This window comes from Cynoglossus semilaevis, chromosome 5, assembly GCF_000523025.1.
Source record: "Cynoglossus semilaevis isolate Cse_v1.0 chromosome 5, Cse_v1.0, whole genome shotgun sequence".
Taxonomy (NCBI): domain Eukaryota; kingdom Metazoa; phylum Chordata; class Actinopteri; order Pleuronectiformes; family Cynoglossidae; genus Cynoglossus; species Cynoglossus semilaevis.
In genome coordinates this window covers 12,164,060-12,181,271 of record NC_024311.1, presented here as the reverse complement: position 1 = coordinate 12,181,271, position 17,212 = coordinate 12,164,060, and the positions used below count along the sequence as shown (strand labels likewise).

The 17,212-nt window shown below is 39.7% G+C and overlaps 2 protein-coding genes across 5 annotated transcripts in view; both read right to left on the bottom strand.

The window, feature by feature from the left end:
* Positions 1 to 12,994, bottom strand: part of rufy2 (RUN and FYVE domain containing 2) — a 29,546-nt gene extending 16,552 nt beyond the window's left edge. The window contains exons 1-14 of one of the 3 annotated variants that reach the window (XM_008310541.3): positions 11,764 to 12,605; positions 9,670 to 9,843; positions 9,266 to 9,383; positions 7,918 to 8,019; positions 7,681 to 7,804; positions 7,409 to 7,473; positions 7,243 to 7,308; positions 6,998 to 7,067; positions 6,346 to 6,447; positions 6,149 to 6,265; positions 5,967 to 6,059; positions 4,559 to 4,633; positions 4,378 to 4,475; positions 598 to 3,104 (exon numbers count right to left, since the gene is read on the bottom strand). In XM_008310541.3, coding sequence (XP_008308763.1) covers positions 2,996 to 3,104; positions 4,378 to 4,475; positions 4,559 to 4,633; positions 5,967 to 6,059; positions 6,149 to 6,265; positions 6,346 to 6,447; positions 6,998 to 7,067; positions 7,243 to 7,308; positions 7,409 to 7,473; positions 7,681 to 7,804; positions 7,918 to 8,019; positions 9,266 to 9,383; positions 9,670 to 9,843; positions 11,764 to 12,058 — 1,608 coding nt within the window. In that variant the 5' untranslated portion in view covers positions 12,059 to 12,605 and the 3' untranslated portion in view covers positions 598 to 2,995. Of the gene's footprint in view, positions 1 to 597; positions 3,105 to 4,377; positions 4,476 to 4,558; positions 4,634 to 5,966; positions 6,060 to 6,148; positions 6,266 to 6,345; positions 6,448 to 6,997; positions 7,068 to 7,242; positions 7,309 to 7,408; positions 7,474 to 7,680; positions 7,805 to 7,917; positions 8,020 to 9,265; positions 9,384 to 9,669; positions 9,844 to 11,763; positions 12,606 to 12,857 lie in introns of those variants that run through there. The other 2 variants (XM_025055541.1, XM_008310537.3) reach the window with 2 other exon arrangements.
* On the bottom strand, positions 12,962 to 16,696 carry LOC103379105 (uncharacterized). 2 transcript variants are annotated; one of them, XM_025055542.1, is made up of 3 exons: positions 16,036 to 16,696; positions 15,066 to 15,344; positions 12,962 to 13,104 (listed from the first exon to the last, which is right to left on the bottom strand). In XM_025055542.1, exons 1-3 carry the CDS (start codon positions 16,375 to 16,377, stop codon positions 12,994 to 12,996), a joined length of 732 nt encoding a protein of 243 aa, XP_024911310.1. In that variant the 5' UTR covers positions 16,378 to 16,696; the 3' UTR covers positions 12,962 to 12,993. The 2 variants fall into 2 exon arrangements, with proteins under 2 accessions (XP_024911310.1, XP_008308765.1); XM_008310543.3 differs by lacking the exon at positions 12,962 to 13,104 and having other exon boundaries at positions 14,469 to 15,344; positions 16,036 to 16,690.
* Positions 16,697 to 17,212: the final 516 nt, after the last annotated feature.

The following is a 17,212-nucleotide window of genomic DNA, read 5'->3' as shown; positions in this document are numbered from 1 at the left end:
GGGGGGGGGGGGGGGGGGGGCTGAAAGCAGCGTCGAACAGCCTGACATGGCGGGGATGAAGATGAAGTACGAGGGCCTCAAACAAAACTCTTAAATAAAAATTATGAAGGAATGATGAGTGAAAAATAAACACAAAAGATAAAAAACTAAAAAATAAATGAATATTAACCAAAAAAAAAACACGTGGATAAGAAATTAAAATATATATATTTAAATACATATATATGTATATACCATCAAATTACTGTTGCTGTAACATAAAGTTAATATACATGATGTTGTTGTTGCAAAAACTGCAGGAAAGTCTTGAGCTGAATAAACCATCAACGTCCAGCGTTTGTGGAGACTTCAACTTTCAGATTTCACATTCAGATTCATGTTAGAGATTTTTAAACACACACAGGTCATAGCGCTGTGCCCCATTTGGAGGCCCCCGCCCCCCACTTTGGGAACCACTTCAATCGTGTATTCCATTGCCTGAGTGGTCTAAACGCCACCTAGTGGCTGTTTGACTCCTTTACTATTATTCACATCGCTCAGTCATATAAAGGAGAAATAAAAACCAACTCTAAACACAGCCAAAAACTGTAACAAGACTAATTTGAAAACAGTCAGCTTTATTGTCATGTTGGTAAAAGACAGAAGATGTGAGGGTTTTATTTTTTGTTTTTGATTCTTCTACAAACTGAGAGTAGTAGTTGCAGTACTGTGAACATGAGTTGTTAGATCGATCACTTCCTATCACAAAGAGTAAATAAATATTTAGAGATAAGTCACAGAAACACTCAGTGACGTCTGACCGGCATGTTTCACCGTTCTTCTGAGAGGAAGAACAAGAACAACTGCTGGTTCAACAACGAGGTTCATCGATGGTGAGGCGACCATAAAAACTCTGTTTAGTCTTTAGCAGCGCGAGAAAGAAAAACTGTGTCTGGAATTTACGACATCATCAAAGGTACAGTACTGTACATTTACCCTCGACTGTTCCATTTACATTTTCAGACTAGTGAGGTCACCTATGGCCTATACACTCGCTAGATATTTAATAATAGATAGGAGAAAGAACAACAACGGGCAGAACGGTAATGTGCCCAAATTCCTGAAGTAGTTTAACCATACAAGGCTAAGTCAAAAAGTTCCAAGGTGGGAGTAGGACTTCAAGTGTCACCAACACCTTTTACAAATTAAATTTTTTATGCTTTATTTGATCAGGTTTCAATCCTTTGCCCCAATTAGAATAATTGTGAAATCTGTTCAAATGGAAGAACATTTAAAAAAGTTCCTTACCAGTTAAAGAAACAGGCTGTGACCTGGTGTCAAAGACTTCCCAGAGAAATCTACAAATAAGATATTTTTCAGATGGAAACGCGGCTTTCAGAAGCATTTGTTCTTAAATGGAGAAGATCCACCAGATTTGTTTGTTCCATAAATATTTGTGTTTACACTCTGTCTTAGAACATTTCGACTTACGCTTACACAAGAAACAGATTTAAACGTCAAAAAACTCCAGAGCACAGGAGAAGGTGAAGTGTAGCTCACTCCATTTATATTGTTCTTAAATGTATTCTTTGTCTCCGTCACCAGTTTCATATTCTGTCTGGTGAAACATCACCTTTCATAAATAGTGATCCCGTTTAGAGGAAAACAAATAATGACGAAGCAGATAAAGTTGTATATGAGTAAACATAAGTATCTCTCTGCAGATATGGAGATATCTGTGTCGTGATCAGTTTTGAATCAGAATTCAACCAACAAAAAATTTTAATTATGAATCGCCAGCTCTGATTTAAATGCCCATGTGTCCTTAAGATTACATTCACACTATAGATATATTAAGTTTAGGAATGCTGCTTGTCCTGCTTTTATCTGAAATCTCCAGAATGAGCAAGGAACATCAAGTATAAAGGAACTAAAGTTACTAAGTTATTTCCATTTACTTCCTGTTGCCCTTACTTTTATCTTAAAGGAAACAAATGACTTTAAATACCAGTGATGGAAGTAACAAGCCCAACCAGCCACCATTTCATTGGCTCTGCATTTCCATCTGTTGATTAAATTAGTTTTCTTTGTTTTAAAAAAAAAATCCAATTAACCTTCACAACATCTTGGGCAGCACATCGGGAAACAAACCTGCAACCCTCCACCCACTGCAGTACCTACTGTTTCACAGCCACAAAGCCTGCAGTCACCAAACACACAAACAAAAACCAATCACTAACTAAATTTGGTTATTTTGCTGTTAGCATGCAAGGCAACCTGACTTCTGAAGTCAAACAGCAAAGCAACAAAATCATTTGAGTTCAAAACACAAAAAACAATTTGAATACCCTGCTTATAGTGGATAAAGGACCTTATCTGTTAATGGTCGTCAGGTCGTAAAAGTGCAACCTCGGAACCTCGACGAGAAATAGTTCAGCCTACTCCAATGTCCTAATAATTTAAAAAGTGTCGACTGGATTGCTTAAAATAGTTTTTTCAACATAACAATGCAATTAATGTCAATATTTTTTTTTTTTGCTTTGAGGAAAAAAAATGGATTAAGGAAATAGAGTGGACATACAGGATGCAGGATCCCAGTGGATTTACAACAGTCTAGCCTAAAATGCAACATTTGTTTGAAGTAGACGGGTGTGATTAATATTCATATTATGGGAGAAGTTATGGAGGTGAGACTACCCCACGATCAGGACACATTAGTATGGAACTCTCACATTGGCCCATCAACCCCGTCTACTGAAGCTATTCAATCACAAAAAACATACACTTTGTCCAATTGTTCACATGGTGCTAAAATGCAGATCGCCCATCACATTGCGGTCTCGGCACACTGCTGATAAACATAATCATTAGTAAATAAAGGACAAAACCAAACCTTCCAGTTACATTTACATCTGTGGCTCCATTAACGCCAAAAACCATCTCAACATCACACAGAAACAGGAGCAGGAGTTCCTTTGGGTTTAGTCCAACCATAAATGTTCACGTGTGTGATTCCTCAGAAGGAGATGTCCTTCACTAGTTTGTACTGGTGCTCTGTGTCTGTGCTGGCACACTTAACAAATGACAAAGCAAGAGTTCTGGTCTGACTTAGCAGGTCCTTATCACTGCACAGACAAAAGGGGGGAAACCAAAAAACGAAGGAGATAAAAAAAAGGTTTTAAAGGAGCAAAATAGATGGATGGATAATGGATGGATGAATCAAAAGAGGTAAACAGGAGGAAGGCAAAGAGAAGGAGGAGGAGGAGGAAAAGAAGGAAGAAAGGATGTCAATAGATCAGTACTGGCCCCAGATAAGGCTCCACTTAACACTGTACGGAACAGCAGGACGTGTAAATGAAATGCATCAAAACACCAACATCTGATTTAAGCGCTGCCAGGTTTTTTCTGTTGCTCTGAAGTGAATGTGATGACAGTAGAGGGGGAGGATAGGCTGAAGTGGTCGCAACAACTGTGGGAACGACTACTGTACACAGACTGAAACTACTGCTCAAACGTGTAGAGTAACATCATCAGCATAGAGGAGTTGACAATAGTTTGGTCTCTTAGTGAGTAGGAGGGGGGCGTTCTATGTCAACGACTTGACTCTTAGGATGATGGGAAACATTAAAAATAACATAAGTGCAGGGAATGTGTCGATGGACGTCCAACATACGTCAAATTTCAGAAAGGACATTCAGGAAGAAAATCATCAACAGGAGAGAACAGATTTAAACTAATGGGAGGAGAAGAGGAGGACAGGATGGACAGTGAAGGGAGGACGGATCACAACCAGCAGCTCTGATGATTGATGCAGATATGGACCATTTACACACACGCAACAGAAATTCACTAACGCATGCATCTGAAAGACATCTTATCAAACACTCAGAGAAACTGAAGCTACTGCTTCTTCCCCTGATTTCTGTTTCCTGGTACATGGAAGCTTAAAATGCCAGGAAAATCTTTCTGAATTATACAATAAGCAAATGTGTTTAGATAAGAGTCCCCTACTCTTCTGGCCCTTCTGTCCTTGTGACTAATCTTGAAGCATTTTCGCTATTTGTTGTCACTTACCAAAAAAAAAAATAAAAAAAAAATAAAAAAAAAAAATCCCAAACAGTTAAATTTAGCTTATTTTGCACAACATTAGAAAAGTTTCATTTATTTTTGTGCTGACTGTCATTCATCTTGGTGGATAAAAGCTTTAGGGTAAAAGTTATTTTTGGCTAACTGAGCTTTTATTGTGCTAATCATTTTAGTCAAGATATTTTTGTTCTCTCTGGAGTGCTGTTCATATACATTCACTCATTTCTAAACTTTAGCATTTTTCTTAAACATCTCCTACAGGACACAGAGTGAATTGCTGTACATTTTGTCTTGATAGCCAGTGTGTCTAACCTTTGCTCCAGCTGCTTCATGGTGGCAGTGATCTGATTGGTCTTCTCCTCCAGGCGAGTGATAACATCGTTCTTCTTTTTCATCTCGTCATCAGACGACTGTGGGATCAAAGACATGTTGGCCGTTAGCCCGTATCCAAAATAGAGGGAATGTGGAGACGAATGTGTTTTGGTGAGCGTACCTGCATCTTCTGGTACATTTCCACGTTGATGGCTTTGACGTCATCCAGCTGTTGTCTCAGGCCAATCAGAGTGTCCTGTTCAGTCAAAACAAAGACGTTACTCAGTGTGTTTACGGACTTGTTTTTGGCATGAAGCTAATCTAACTCATTTCACATCATAATTTAGTGTGGGAAATAACTTTAATACTTTTTGACATTTTTTTTATATTTGATAACTTTAAAAAAAATTATATATCCATTTGGCTAGAGAGCTATATTGAAGCTGATTATATTATTTTTTTTGTTTCTTTCTTCTGTGTATGTTTTTATGATGCATCAGTTATTATTGTATTAAAGGTCTGAGCAGCTTCAGGAGAATTGAATCAGGCACTGGAGGTGTCACTGCAATGTCATGGCTCCACGGAAAATCTCAGCTGGTGGTGTTTTTTTTTGCTGCTGAGTTCTAAGGACGGTGCTGAGAGGCCTGACACAAGCAGCGCTGCCAATGAAACAAGCGCAAGGGATTCTAAATTATTACTGCTCCATGTGAGCCAGAACAGGCAAGTGTGATATTTATGGACTCCTCCCCCGCAGGGTCTGTTGTTTTGTTATATTTCCTCTATTTATATTATACCTGCATATAGTATTTATATGATAATGATTATATTATACATTTTACTTACAAATGTATAATGTATCTTTAGTGCTCAAAGCATCACTATATATCTATATTACTCTACTACCTCACCCCACTGGACATTTGCAATATGTGGCGTAGTACAACCGTAGACCAGACAGCAGTGTTATTTTCATACTGATACTACAGATTTGTTATCGTCATATTCCATCTTTTTTTTTCCATAGTGTCCTCAAATTTCTATTTTTCTATTTTCTTTGTTGCATGTTATTTCTTAAATTGTTGTCTCTGAGAGCACTGCACAAGAATTCCAATGTGCCTGAACTGTTGGCCTTTGCACAAATGGCAAATAAAAACCCAGTTATTATCAGTTTAAACTTACAATATATGTAAACACACATGAGAATGCTGGGAAATACATTATCATGTTTTAAGGGAGTGGGGGGGGGGCTGCAGAAAGGCAGATTCATTTAAAGGTCAATTATTTTTGGTGGGGAAAATGCACTTGTATTTTGTATTTTTTATTTCCTCCGTTTAATTTTGAAGCTTTGAGAATGTGTGGAGGAAGTGGCTCGACGACATTCCTATCTACAAAAGCAGGACATTACAGAAGGAGTGTGACAACAACTGCTTTAAGTTTTCCTTGTAGATGTGTCTTTGTTATATTGTAAACTGAGGCTCAATATTCACAAGCGTCTTACTTGTGGTGAGGGCTAAGAAAAAAAATACTGTGATACTGTCAAAGAGAACAAACAAAGGGAAGTCGGAAAAAAAGGGGAAACAAGTTTTAACCTGTTTTTCGTGAATATCTTTTTCCAAGAGTTTCATGGCCAGCTCCATTTCCTGTTTCATCGACACCTGTACGACCAACTCGTTCTCCACGTCCTAAAAATGTAGCGCACACAGACAACGCTGCGTCCTTTAGTCATCAGTGTGTTTCACACGAGCACATTTGCATTCAGCTGCATTCTGACCTGTCGGAGCTGACACTCCTCCTTCAGCTGCCGCCGAGCCTCGTTGTACATCTCATCCAGACCCTGGCGTGACTGTTTGTACGTGTCTCTCTCCACCGACACATCACCTTGGGCAACCTGAGGTAAACGACAACCCTGTCACAGTTACAGTGTTAGAGTTTCACCCAGTTTCACAGTAAGTCCGAGTGGGCGCCTACCTCCAAATGTTGCTGTGCTTTAAGCAGAATGAGGCTGTTTTCACTCCTCAGCTGCTGGTTCTCCTCCTGCAGTTTAATGATGTTGTTCTTGGCTATGGCTAACTGTGCACACAGACAAGATAAGTAAAAGGGGGAAAAATAATGATAATGAATTAGCCAAAAGGAATTTTTTTAAAGTCTCCCTGCTTGTATTTTCTATTTTTCTCTTTCATATGCACATTGTAAGGATATTTCTACATGGTTTATAAATTAGGAATAAAACCTAATAGTTAGCTGCAGAAGAGGCTAACTGTAGCAGGTGCTGACTAAAGGCTTTGTCACTGACAAAATAAAAACCATTTGGTTGAAAGTATGATGGTGAAGGTTACAAGATTGTGTTGGTGTGTATCAGAACTAAGTGTGACTGATTTCTTTTTTATAGATTTAAACCTCAAAAGATTAGCAGAGGCACACTGCCTACTGTCCTGCAATAATTTACCACTGGTTCAGAAGCTAAAGGTAGATTAGTTTTTAATAAATTACAGGATTGTAGATAATGTTTATAGCATCACCTATAGGAGAGGCTCTGAATTTATCCAATCAAACCCTAAACTGAGACTCAAGTACTTTCAAGTACAGCAGAATTTTCTTTGACACCGTCTCTGACTCTCACCTCTTCTATGAGTTTTGAGTTGGATTTTTCCAAAGAGTCGACTCGGCCCTGGAGACCATGGACTGTGGAGCTGCATGAAGAAAATACACAAAGATTAAGATAATATTAAGACCAAACAATATTATTGGTACATTTTTGTAAAATCAACATTAAAAATTATTTAATAAATGTTTCAGGGTATTTAAAAAAACATTGTTACCAGAGGATTCTGTATGAAACCCTGTGAAAGAAAAAAAAAATCTTACTTCAACTGTCGATTCAGCTCCTCTACGTAGTTCTTCTGGTCCAAAATGGATGCTATTTGGCTGTTCCTGTTGCCATGGAAACAAGCAAAAAAGAAAGAATTCTGCCTCAAATACAGTACAGTGCATAAAGCGGAAGCTGTCGGGAACATGAAAGTGGGGCTGGTACCTCTCTTCACTCCTGTAGTCGTCGATGTCGTTTTTCAAGTACATGGAGAAATCAATCACCCCCACCTCCAGGAAGAACATGGAAACAGTGTAAAACGCTTGACAGTGACATTATGTCTGCATTAAACCCACATTTAGTCACATACAGATACAGAGAAGTCCAAATAAAACATTGTGAGAGCACAGAAACAATTTCAGGAAATACACTTTGTTCTGTAACTTAGATCAAACTGGTTCTTGCAAATTAACAATAAGGTTGTGCAGTGAACTTACCTGAGTGTCCAGGTCCTCTCCTTTCACACAGAGGTTAGCGTCAATTACATTCAGTCCCACCAGCAGGCCCACGATCACCGCACCCTCTTCCTCCAACATCAGTGCGGAATTCTCATAGAAATCACTGTGAAAAAACACCATTGTTTTAGATTGTTTTGGTTTGGTTGTCACATAAAGTACATTACTTTAATGTGACCTATTGACCTTTTCCCGTACAGCTGAATTGCACGTGTTTACCTGAGCAGGTCTTTTCTTGTGATAAGAAGTCGCAGATAGTCAGCCAGTCGTTTCTGCATCAGAGCAAGACGCAGCCACGCTCTGGCTCTTCCTAGAGGGGTCCTGGAAAACACACAGACCCACACATGGAGCGACCAATCGTCAGGTCATAGTTCTAGAACAGGGCTGTGCAAGATTAAACACTCAAAGAGCCATTTTTATCATTTTAGCACCAAATAAAATCTAAGAGCACAAACACATTTCAAATCATGACAGCAGTGCATTCATTAAATGTATGAATAATATAATATCTATATAAATATAATTAATATATTAATTAAATTAACGTTCTGTCCATGCTGCTGCAGAAACACTGCTCTGCTGCACATACACTGCTCTGACTCAGCAGCACCAAAAGGAAACAGACTTCGGCTGCTCTCTCCAGCAAGACAACTCTTCCTCATTTTGGTACAATTGAAAAAAAAAATTGAACGTTACTCACATGATACTCTGTCTAGAAGTTTTTATTACAAGAAGACAAAGAGAGTTGTCTGGTGACCACAGCCCACTCCTGTGGGTCCGTTTTAATCATTAACTGTTCAACTGGTCATCATCCACCTTTAGACCCAACTCTGCTGTATGTATTTGCTTTTTAGAAACCAATGTTCATTAACTGAATACCGTATTTTCCAGACTATAAGTTGCACTTTGTTTTCATCCTTTGGCCGGGTTTGCGACTTATACTCAGGAGCGACTTATATAATAAAAAATTACACGGTTGTTTTATTTTAGTTTGATATTTTCACACAGCCACTGGAGGGTGGCTGTGTGAATATAAGTCAATATAATACTATATTATATATATATATATATATATATTATATATATTATATTATATACTATATAATAGAATATAAGTCACTGGTGTGACTTATATTCCGGAGCGACTTATAGATGGTTTTTTCTTCTTCATTATTTTTTTTTTTTTGGCTGGAGCGACTTATGTTTTGAAGTGACATATAGTGCGGAAAATACAGTAAATTTGACTGTATGACCAGACAGTAAAATGTGCAGGTGTGCAGTTACTAATAATGATTTTAAAATTCCTCTCTCTCATAACAGTACCTTCAGTATTATTAAAAACTGTTTCAATGCTGCCATAGCATTACCACAGAGTTCTAAAAAAAGAGTTCTTATTAAAACAGAGAAAAGGGAAGTGAGGTGTTGTGGGAAATAACCAAAGGTGACATTCAAAACATGTCAAGCTGTTTTACACATGTGATCAGGGCTGAGGTTTTAGGCTCATTTGGTTTTTCCAACCAGGATGTTGTGTGTGTGGGAACAGGTGTGTATAGACACGGTCTCTTACTTCAGCCCTGGCAGGTCGCGCACGGATGCTGAGATCTCTGCTGCTTCAGGACAGAGTTTCTCCACCAATTCCAGAGGACCCCACAGAGACTTGTTAAAGCCCAGGAAGGATTTCTTCACTGGAGGGAGTAAAAAAAACAAAACAGTCTGACATACACACCTGAAGAAGTCACATGTTCACACAGTTCTGCTGCTAAAGTCCTGTTGATTTAAAAACAAAACATAACATATATATGTTGCTGGGTTCCCTTCTCTCCAGCAGATGGCAGCTTATATACAAATATATATATACAGTCTATATATATATATATAATATGCCATAATAACCAAATGCATACTCCAGTGGTTTTTCATACAGATCTGAACCTCTTGAACATCGTCTCTGGTTACGACCATCCTCCCTACCTCTTAGACCATGTTTGAGACAGTGCTCCATGACAACGAAAAACTGCTGTAGAGGTGGGTAGTCCGAGTCCAGGGTGCGTCCGAAGCTCAGAGCCGACTCGATCAGACCTTTGATGCTCAGCTTGGCCATGTTGAGAAGGTTGGCCCGCTCCATGGACATGGGGTCACGCAGGGCTACAGGTGGAAAATGACACAGAATACACACAGGAATGAATGATATATACAGTCTAAAAATTAACATGTTAATCACATTAAGTTTGTGAAGATTCATCTATTTGGCACTATTAAACTACAGCTACTCTAACACAAAGTCGATACACGTTATTATTTACTATTTATTATTATTTAACTGATTTTCAACGAACATCCAGTCAGATGGGTCAGACCAGCCTCACTACACATGGCTACACTGACTGACTGATTAATAGTGTTGTAGAAATGTACTGAAAACACTGCTGCAATAATTAAGAGAAAACTCCCAAACAAACAACAAACTCCAGCAACTTGACCCAGTTTAGAGTTATTCTCCCTGAAGGGAGATCAGTCTTGGAAATGTTCCTCAAGTGGAGCTTTGGATTAATGTTTAACTGAACACAAGGTTGTGACAAACCATTGACGTGTCAGTGCCAAGTTCTACAGCAACGTTTGTTATGCAGATGGTACTTTTAACAACCAGTGAACTTTCAAGCTAGAGGATAAAATATTCAGGTTTCCCACACTTTACTTGAAGGAATTTTCCATTAGAAAAACCTAAAAATAAAATCACATCCTACACAGATAATGCACTGGGTCTGAGAAATTGCTACATCAAGCAAAAAAAGGAAACTGAAGAGACAACTTTCAAATTTAAACGGTGGATGAATCGGTGGTGTCACATGGATCCCTGTGTTGACTACAAACAGAAACAGTCTAATTTTCCGGATCCCTGTGTTGACTACAAACAGAAAAGCTATTTTTTTGTCTAATTTTCTAATATATAAATATATGTATACATATATATTACACGACTGAAAAAATAACCAACAATTTTTCAGGTTTTCCACAAATTACAAATACTATTGTGTTGCAAGTTTCAATATGATTCTTGTCTGGTCATTTCAAGTCAGTTAAATCCATAACGTAATTCATTTTAATCAAATCTCCATGATGCTTTCAACATCATGGAGCAGCGGATCTTTAGAATCAAACTCATTTATTTACATTTAGCTCAACACTAAATAGCGTGTCAGTACTGTTTCAGGGGATGGAGGTCTGTGATTTTCATGTGATGTACATATTCAAACTAATACAGTTTAAGTGTCAGCTGATGAGTTCCTCAGACTCTTTACGGCTGTAGAACTATGAAAACCCTTCAAAGGCACAGACACGTTATAGCTTCTAGCGTAGAGTCACAGACATGTGTCAAACCCTATGGAACAAGAAGCATTTCTGCAGCAGTTCAACATGTGACGCCTGCGGCAGCAGCTGCAAATGAACCATCCCATCATGTCAGCAGAGCTGCTCCATGAAAAAAAGATCAATTGGCCTCGCACTGACAATGATGAGGTAATGTCAGACATCCAGAGGGGATGGAGAGCCTCCGTAACCTCCACTTTTCCTGTAACTGTGCTCCACTTACCAACCGACTTACTGACTGTTCCTAAAATGCATTTCCTGTCTGTGAAGAGTTACTGAGTGCTTCAGTGTCCTGAGCATTCTCACTGAAGTCGGTCTACATCAGTCTGGCCCTGAACGTTGATGGACCTCAACGTACAGTAGATATGGTGAACCAGTGTTTAAGTGTAAATGCGTTAGGACGGTCAGCAAGCATTTTTCTGACCATACGATACCAGATTTGTAGACATTTAGAACATAATAGATGTTGGCAGTTGGTGGTACACACGGAAAACACAAATGATAATGATAAAACTAACAGGTATCATCTGCATATAAACAACTTTTCCACCACAGACCCACAGCCTCCCTTACTCCTGTATACCATGTCTGGATATATAGGGGAGGTAAAAGGGAGGGGGGGAGGGGGGGGCTGTTATAATCTTTAATAAGGTCTAAAATCGTGATTGCGGCCCAGGCAGATGGATGTCCATACATTACCTTGAACGGTCCACTCTCCTGGCAGTGATGTCCTGTGCTCCGACACTTTGGGAAGGACATGAATGCTCCCTGAAATGGTCTCTGATGCTTTCCTGGCTAAAGCAAAGATAGGAGCCTGCCATCGGCCATCACCTCCTCCTCCTCCCCCACCACCACCACCACCTGCTCCCCCTCTACTGTGAGCTTTGTCACCACATTTCTCCTCCTGCAGCCTCAGAATGCCAAACACCTGAGCTTTCTCCCTGTTGCCGTCCGCCTCAGACAGAGTCAGGTCGTGCTCAGCGGCCGATGCCATGTTCACGGACCTCTTCGGTCTCTCAACCTTTACTGGGTCCGAGCCAAATCACAGCGGTTTTGCTCACCGTCGGCGGACTCCACTCACTCGGCTATCATTGTGACAACCGCGGCAAGAAAACAACAGTGAAATCACCGGCCAAAGCAATGACAGGTCTGGATACTGGTGTAAAAATCCACCGCTGTACGAACTACAAACGCAGTGTCTGGTCAAACATAGTGACGGCTAACAGCGGCGCTGAGAGCGCAGAAAGCCACCGCTCGTGAAGTTTGTTGTTTCGCGTCATTGTAGCAAAGATTTGTTTACAGCCATTAAACGACAGCCTATCTGGCCCCGACGGTCCCGCTGCTTCCTCTGGAGGGGCGGTGTCTACAGCTCACAAGACACACAAAAGGCTGCACTACGTCATCATTTTAATGTTGAGCCAGTGTACCCGTCACGTGGTGATGCTTCCCTCTGCTGCTGAAACTGAGAACTACAACACTTCTCAAGGCCTTTTTTTTAAAGACACGGCAAAATCCGTTGAAAAATATCTTTTTTCCCCCAATATGAATAATAATTATTATGATTATTAATGTTTTACTAGAGGAAAATAATCGAATTGAGAAAAGAAATTTCTTTCCAAGTGAGCCCTGGCTAAGAAAGCAGTACACAAAGACAAACAAATTACATTTAAATAAATTAACCAGTTATTCTTCTATGTTATATAACTTGGACTTTCACGAACAGGTTAGTAGGTTAAAACTCAGCGTTTTCTACTCTATCACACATTAATGCTTTTCAGTTTGTTTCCACCTACCTTGGTTGTAGGCAAATCGCTCCATGCTCTCACTGTGAGTAATACCCCACCTGTGGAGGCTCTGAGGGGAGTACATGACGGAGGGACTATATCGCACGAGTCACAAGCTCAAGAAGATGCCTTCTTTTGTCTGGTACTAGCGAAGTGGTTTAATGGGCTCGTTGTTATCTTGAGCTGAGATCTTTGAGATGTGATTCAGCCACGGCTCCTTGATATTCTGGACATCTGCAAGGTTGGACAGGGGCATCTGGAACAGAAGAGGGGGTAATACAGAGATATTGAATGTAACAAGATTTTAATCAACATTCAAGCTTTGAAATCAACATGGGCAAACTTTTTGGCTCGTGGGCCAAAATGGGATAATTTTCTACATTTGATATCTGCTGCTATTTGGTGCCATAAACAGAAATTACAGTTGGTTAGTTGTAATCCATGAAACAGAAGAAATTACAGCAGTCTTTACCATACCTTGCGCATTAGAAAGCTCAATGGGCTATATGTGGCCCGCGAGCCTTAGTTTGCCCAGGTCTCTTTGCTTTTAGCTTATCAGTGAAACAATGGACACACTGCACTTGTGAACCTAGGGAGCAGGAGGAGTTCTGGTGACACACCCAAGTTGTTCTATTGTGACAAGGATTTGAACCAAAAAATGTACTAAGTACAAGTCTGATTCTCACATAGGCCACAGGGCCGTCCCTAGGTGACAACTGTTGTTTGCGCAGTTAAGATCTGAAACCTTGTGTAGAAATACTGACTCATGCTTCCTGAACAACTGTCCATATGTACATACATATATGTATGTGTGTGTGTGTGTGTTCTCTAGTCTCCCTTATCTCTTCCTCCTTCAGTTTCTCCTCTGAACCACACCTAGACAAACATCAACTCCACTTCCAGGCCAGTGTGGTGTGTTTGCATCATATGACCATCTCAGCCTGCTCGAGGGCCACGCCTTAATCCTGACAGGCAGCTGGATCGATGAAGCAGCACTCTCCATGCTAACCCTGATCCACCAATCAGGATGCTGTTTCATTGTAGTAGCTAACCCTCTCACTCTGCAGCAGTGAAGGCAGTGAAGAGCAGCTGCTCCCTCTGCAAATATACTTTACATATTTGCTGTTGCATTCAAATAGTTTTGAAGGAGTATTACTCTCAGCACATGCACTCAGACAGCATGTACCACTGCTGCACAATCACAAACAGATCACAAACAACACCTTCCACATCACAGAGTCAACATGCAGATGATTGTTCTCACCAGCGGCAGGAAATGAGTCGACAATGTTTTCTCTAGTCGGCAACGTGTCGTCCAACGCAGTTTCAAGGCAGAGCCTCTGAATAAAGTGTCAGCAGACGGTCATCATCGTCGCCACTCCACAGTCCACAGACAACTACTGACAGAAGCAGCTGGACACTCCCATATGTCAAGTGATACGCGGTACCATGACTTCCACTCTAACAATACAATGAGTAATCTGTCTGTCTATCTATCTATCTATCTATCTATCTATCTATGATCGTATTTTATCTAATTTTATCTAATCTAATCTAATCTAAGATAATATGCAGTCACTTTCACTCCTGCAGTTCTCAAACTGAAAAATGCCGGTACACATTGTGGAGACATCTCCAGGAGAGACCACAACCATCACCCCACACAGCATCCAATGAAAAGTTGCAGGAGGAGAGAGAGAAGGGGAGATGGGGAGGGAGAGGGAGCAGCACGGCACAATGAGAGGAGGAGGAAGAGAGAGGAGGAGGGTCGAAGCTTTCACGGATATAAAAACAGACAGGGGAGAGGGAGATGGGATGAAAACACACACAACAGAAACCAGGCTTTCACACATGTGGAAGTGAATGAATCAAACCAGGATCTGAAATTATGAATGAACAGAGAGTAAATGGCCAATGAAGCTGAGTTAAATTCTCAAATATATTGTTTGTAGTTAACGGTTTGCCATGTATTTGCTTCAATAATAATAATATTAATAACAATCAGCATTTTAATGTTTTTATCTTAAGCTAATTCATTGTGAAATTTATGTGTGTGTATATATATATATATATATACACACACACACACATATATATATATATATATAAGAGCTGTACAAATGCAATAAAAATCTATTAAAAATTAAAAAAAAGAAGCTGAGCTTTTCAGTCCTCGAACTCTGCAGCATAGAGAACCTGTTGGAACTTCATCCGCACCTCAATCCTTTTCTTAATGGTGAGTCTTTTTATTGAAGGCAGGAGGCTGAGCAGAAACAGTTCATCTTCATCTCTGATGGTGCCGGGGATGTCCACAGAACTGACCTCCGTTTCTGAGACGCCTTGTCTTTTACGTTTCAGAGACACACTAGTCTCCTGCTGTTTGGTTGGACTCAGCTCCAACAGAGGAAAACTGGTACTAACTACAGGAGTGGGGGGGTCCTGGTCCTTCTTGTCTTTGTCCTGCTCTGTCTCCATGTCATCCAGATTTGCAACAACCTGTGTCACATAAGTAAAAAAAACTAATACACATTAATTTGGAAATTGTGTCATAATTTCTACCTCACAATATTCTTTGCAGCAACTTTACATTTATATCACTCTATTATTGCCTATTGCAAATATTAAGATACTCTGGTATTTTGGTATCATATCTTATCTAATCTATCATGGCTGGATACAAAGTTCATTAACTAAATACTTTTTTATGTATATCAATGAAAACTACCTGTTCACACAGGAGTCCTGAGGTGTCTTAGCATTTACTTACTATCTTGGCAGTGATACTGGTTCTAACGTGAGTTTTGAGAAGTTCTGAGAATTTGTTTAGGTATTATTAAGTGTTTTGATTTGTGAAATACAGCATATGCTGTACATGTGACATGTGTTGTTGTTTTTTGTGAAAGAATATTTAATTTGGAGATGTTTATTGTATATAAGTCAGACTCATTCAGGCTCTTATTTTGAAAATGCTGCGAGGAGGTTTAGTTTAGCAACCAAACAGTTAGCGTACAGATTTGTTTGCAATTTTTTTAACGAGCGTTAAGATACTATTTCATAAATACATTAGTCACCATGACAGGGACATTTAGACCCTTCCCCCACTTTCAACCCCCACCGAGCTAAACTACTTTGATAAAATTAGCCAAAGGTGTTCTTTTCACGACATAACTACGTGAAGTATAAACACCTCGTCTTTATTCGCGCTGCTGTCCACTCGGGGTTTGACATAACTGTTGAGCCACTGGAGTTGCTGGTACAACGCTGGGACGGGCCGCTCGACCTGGTTCTCTTCTCCGTCAGTCTGCTGTCCTTTTCTTCTCCTTGCCATTCGCTTCTTCGCTTTGCAGTACTTGTCGCGGAGGTTCTTCCATTTTATTTTGACCTCTTCTTCCGACTTCCCCATGACGCTTGCGATTTCTTTCCACGATATATGGTTCTTTAAAGCGTCTTTGTAGTCCTGGTTGGTCTTGTTGTACAAATTCGGGTAACCTCGGACCAGCTCGGCTAATTTCTTCTCCATAGAGTTCATGTTGTTCTCTCCTATGGTTCTACGACCAAGGCGAAGCGTGTTCGTCTGGGAACGACGACCCGCGTTCGGCTAGAGAGGCGGAAGTAGAAGCGATGTACATTCAGAGTAAAGATCTGAGTGTACATTTCCCGTTCATTTTTATTTATTTTAGAGGACGAGTCCGGATGGTAAATCTCAAACTTATTTTCCCGTGATAAACCTCAATAAAAAAATGGCAGTAAACCATCAGTTTTAACAGCATCCACTACATCCATTAAACAAAAGGAAGTCTCTTTCCATGCCCCACTAGAGGGAGCCAAAATACCACCAACAGTAAATATACAGTACTGTAGTTTGAGAACCACAGAGAATATGTACTTCGTAAACGCAGTATTGGTAAGTTGGAGATACGGTTTACTTTTTAAAAAATGGTAAGTTGGAGATACGGTTTACTTTTTTTTAAAAAAAATCTTTGCACCAACATATATATTCTTTATTTTGTTATACGTATACGTGCGCAAAGTTAGACATTTTTATAGAATTATAGTCAAGTTTTAGAATAACAATTATGAGCAGATTGACTTTATATGTGGGTTTCCAATTATGAGCAGATTGACTTTATATGTCATATATATCTGTCTACCTACACTAGGTGGCGTGATACCTCTTTTCTTCTGTCCTTGAGAATTATTAACCTAGAATACCTCGATTCTGGCGTGTTCAACACGGATTATAATCGGTTTCTCTTTGAACAACACAACTACAGTTTAGGAAATATAGTATATGGCTGTTTGTGTTTAGTGTTTACTGTCTTTTTATGTCAGGGATGTAGGCTTTTATCCTCTCTTTTCTTTCC

Bases quoted from the DNA above. Each gene is read 5' to 3' on its own strand.
- LOC103379105 (XM_025055542.1), bottom strand. From the start codon at position 16,377: ATGAACTCTATGGAGAAGAAATTAGCCGAGCTGGTCCGAGGTTACCCG. The intron at 15,345-16,035 runs GTGTTTATACTT...TATGTGACACAG, and splicing joins GCAGCGCGAATAAAGACGAG to GTTGTTGCAAATCTGGATGA. The intron at 13,105-15,065 runs GTGCGGATGAAG...CTTCTGTTCCAG, and splicing joins CCATTAAGAAAAGGATTGAG to ATGCCCCTGTCCAACCTTGC.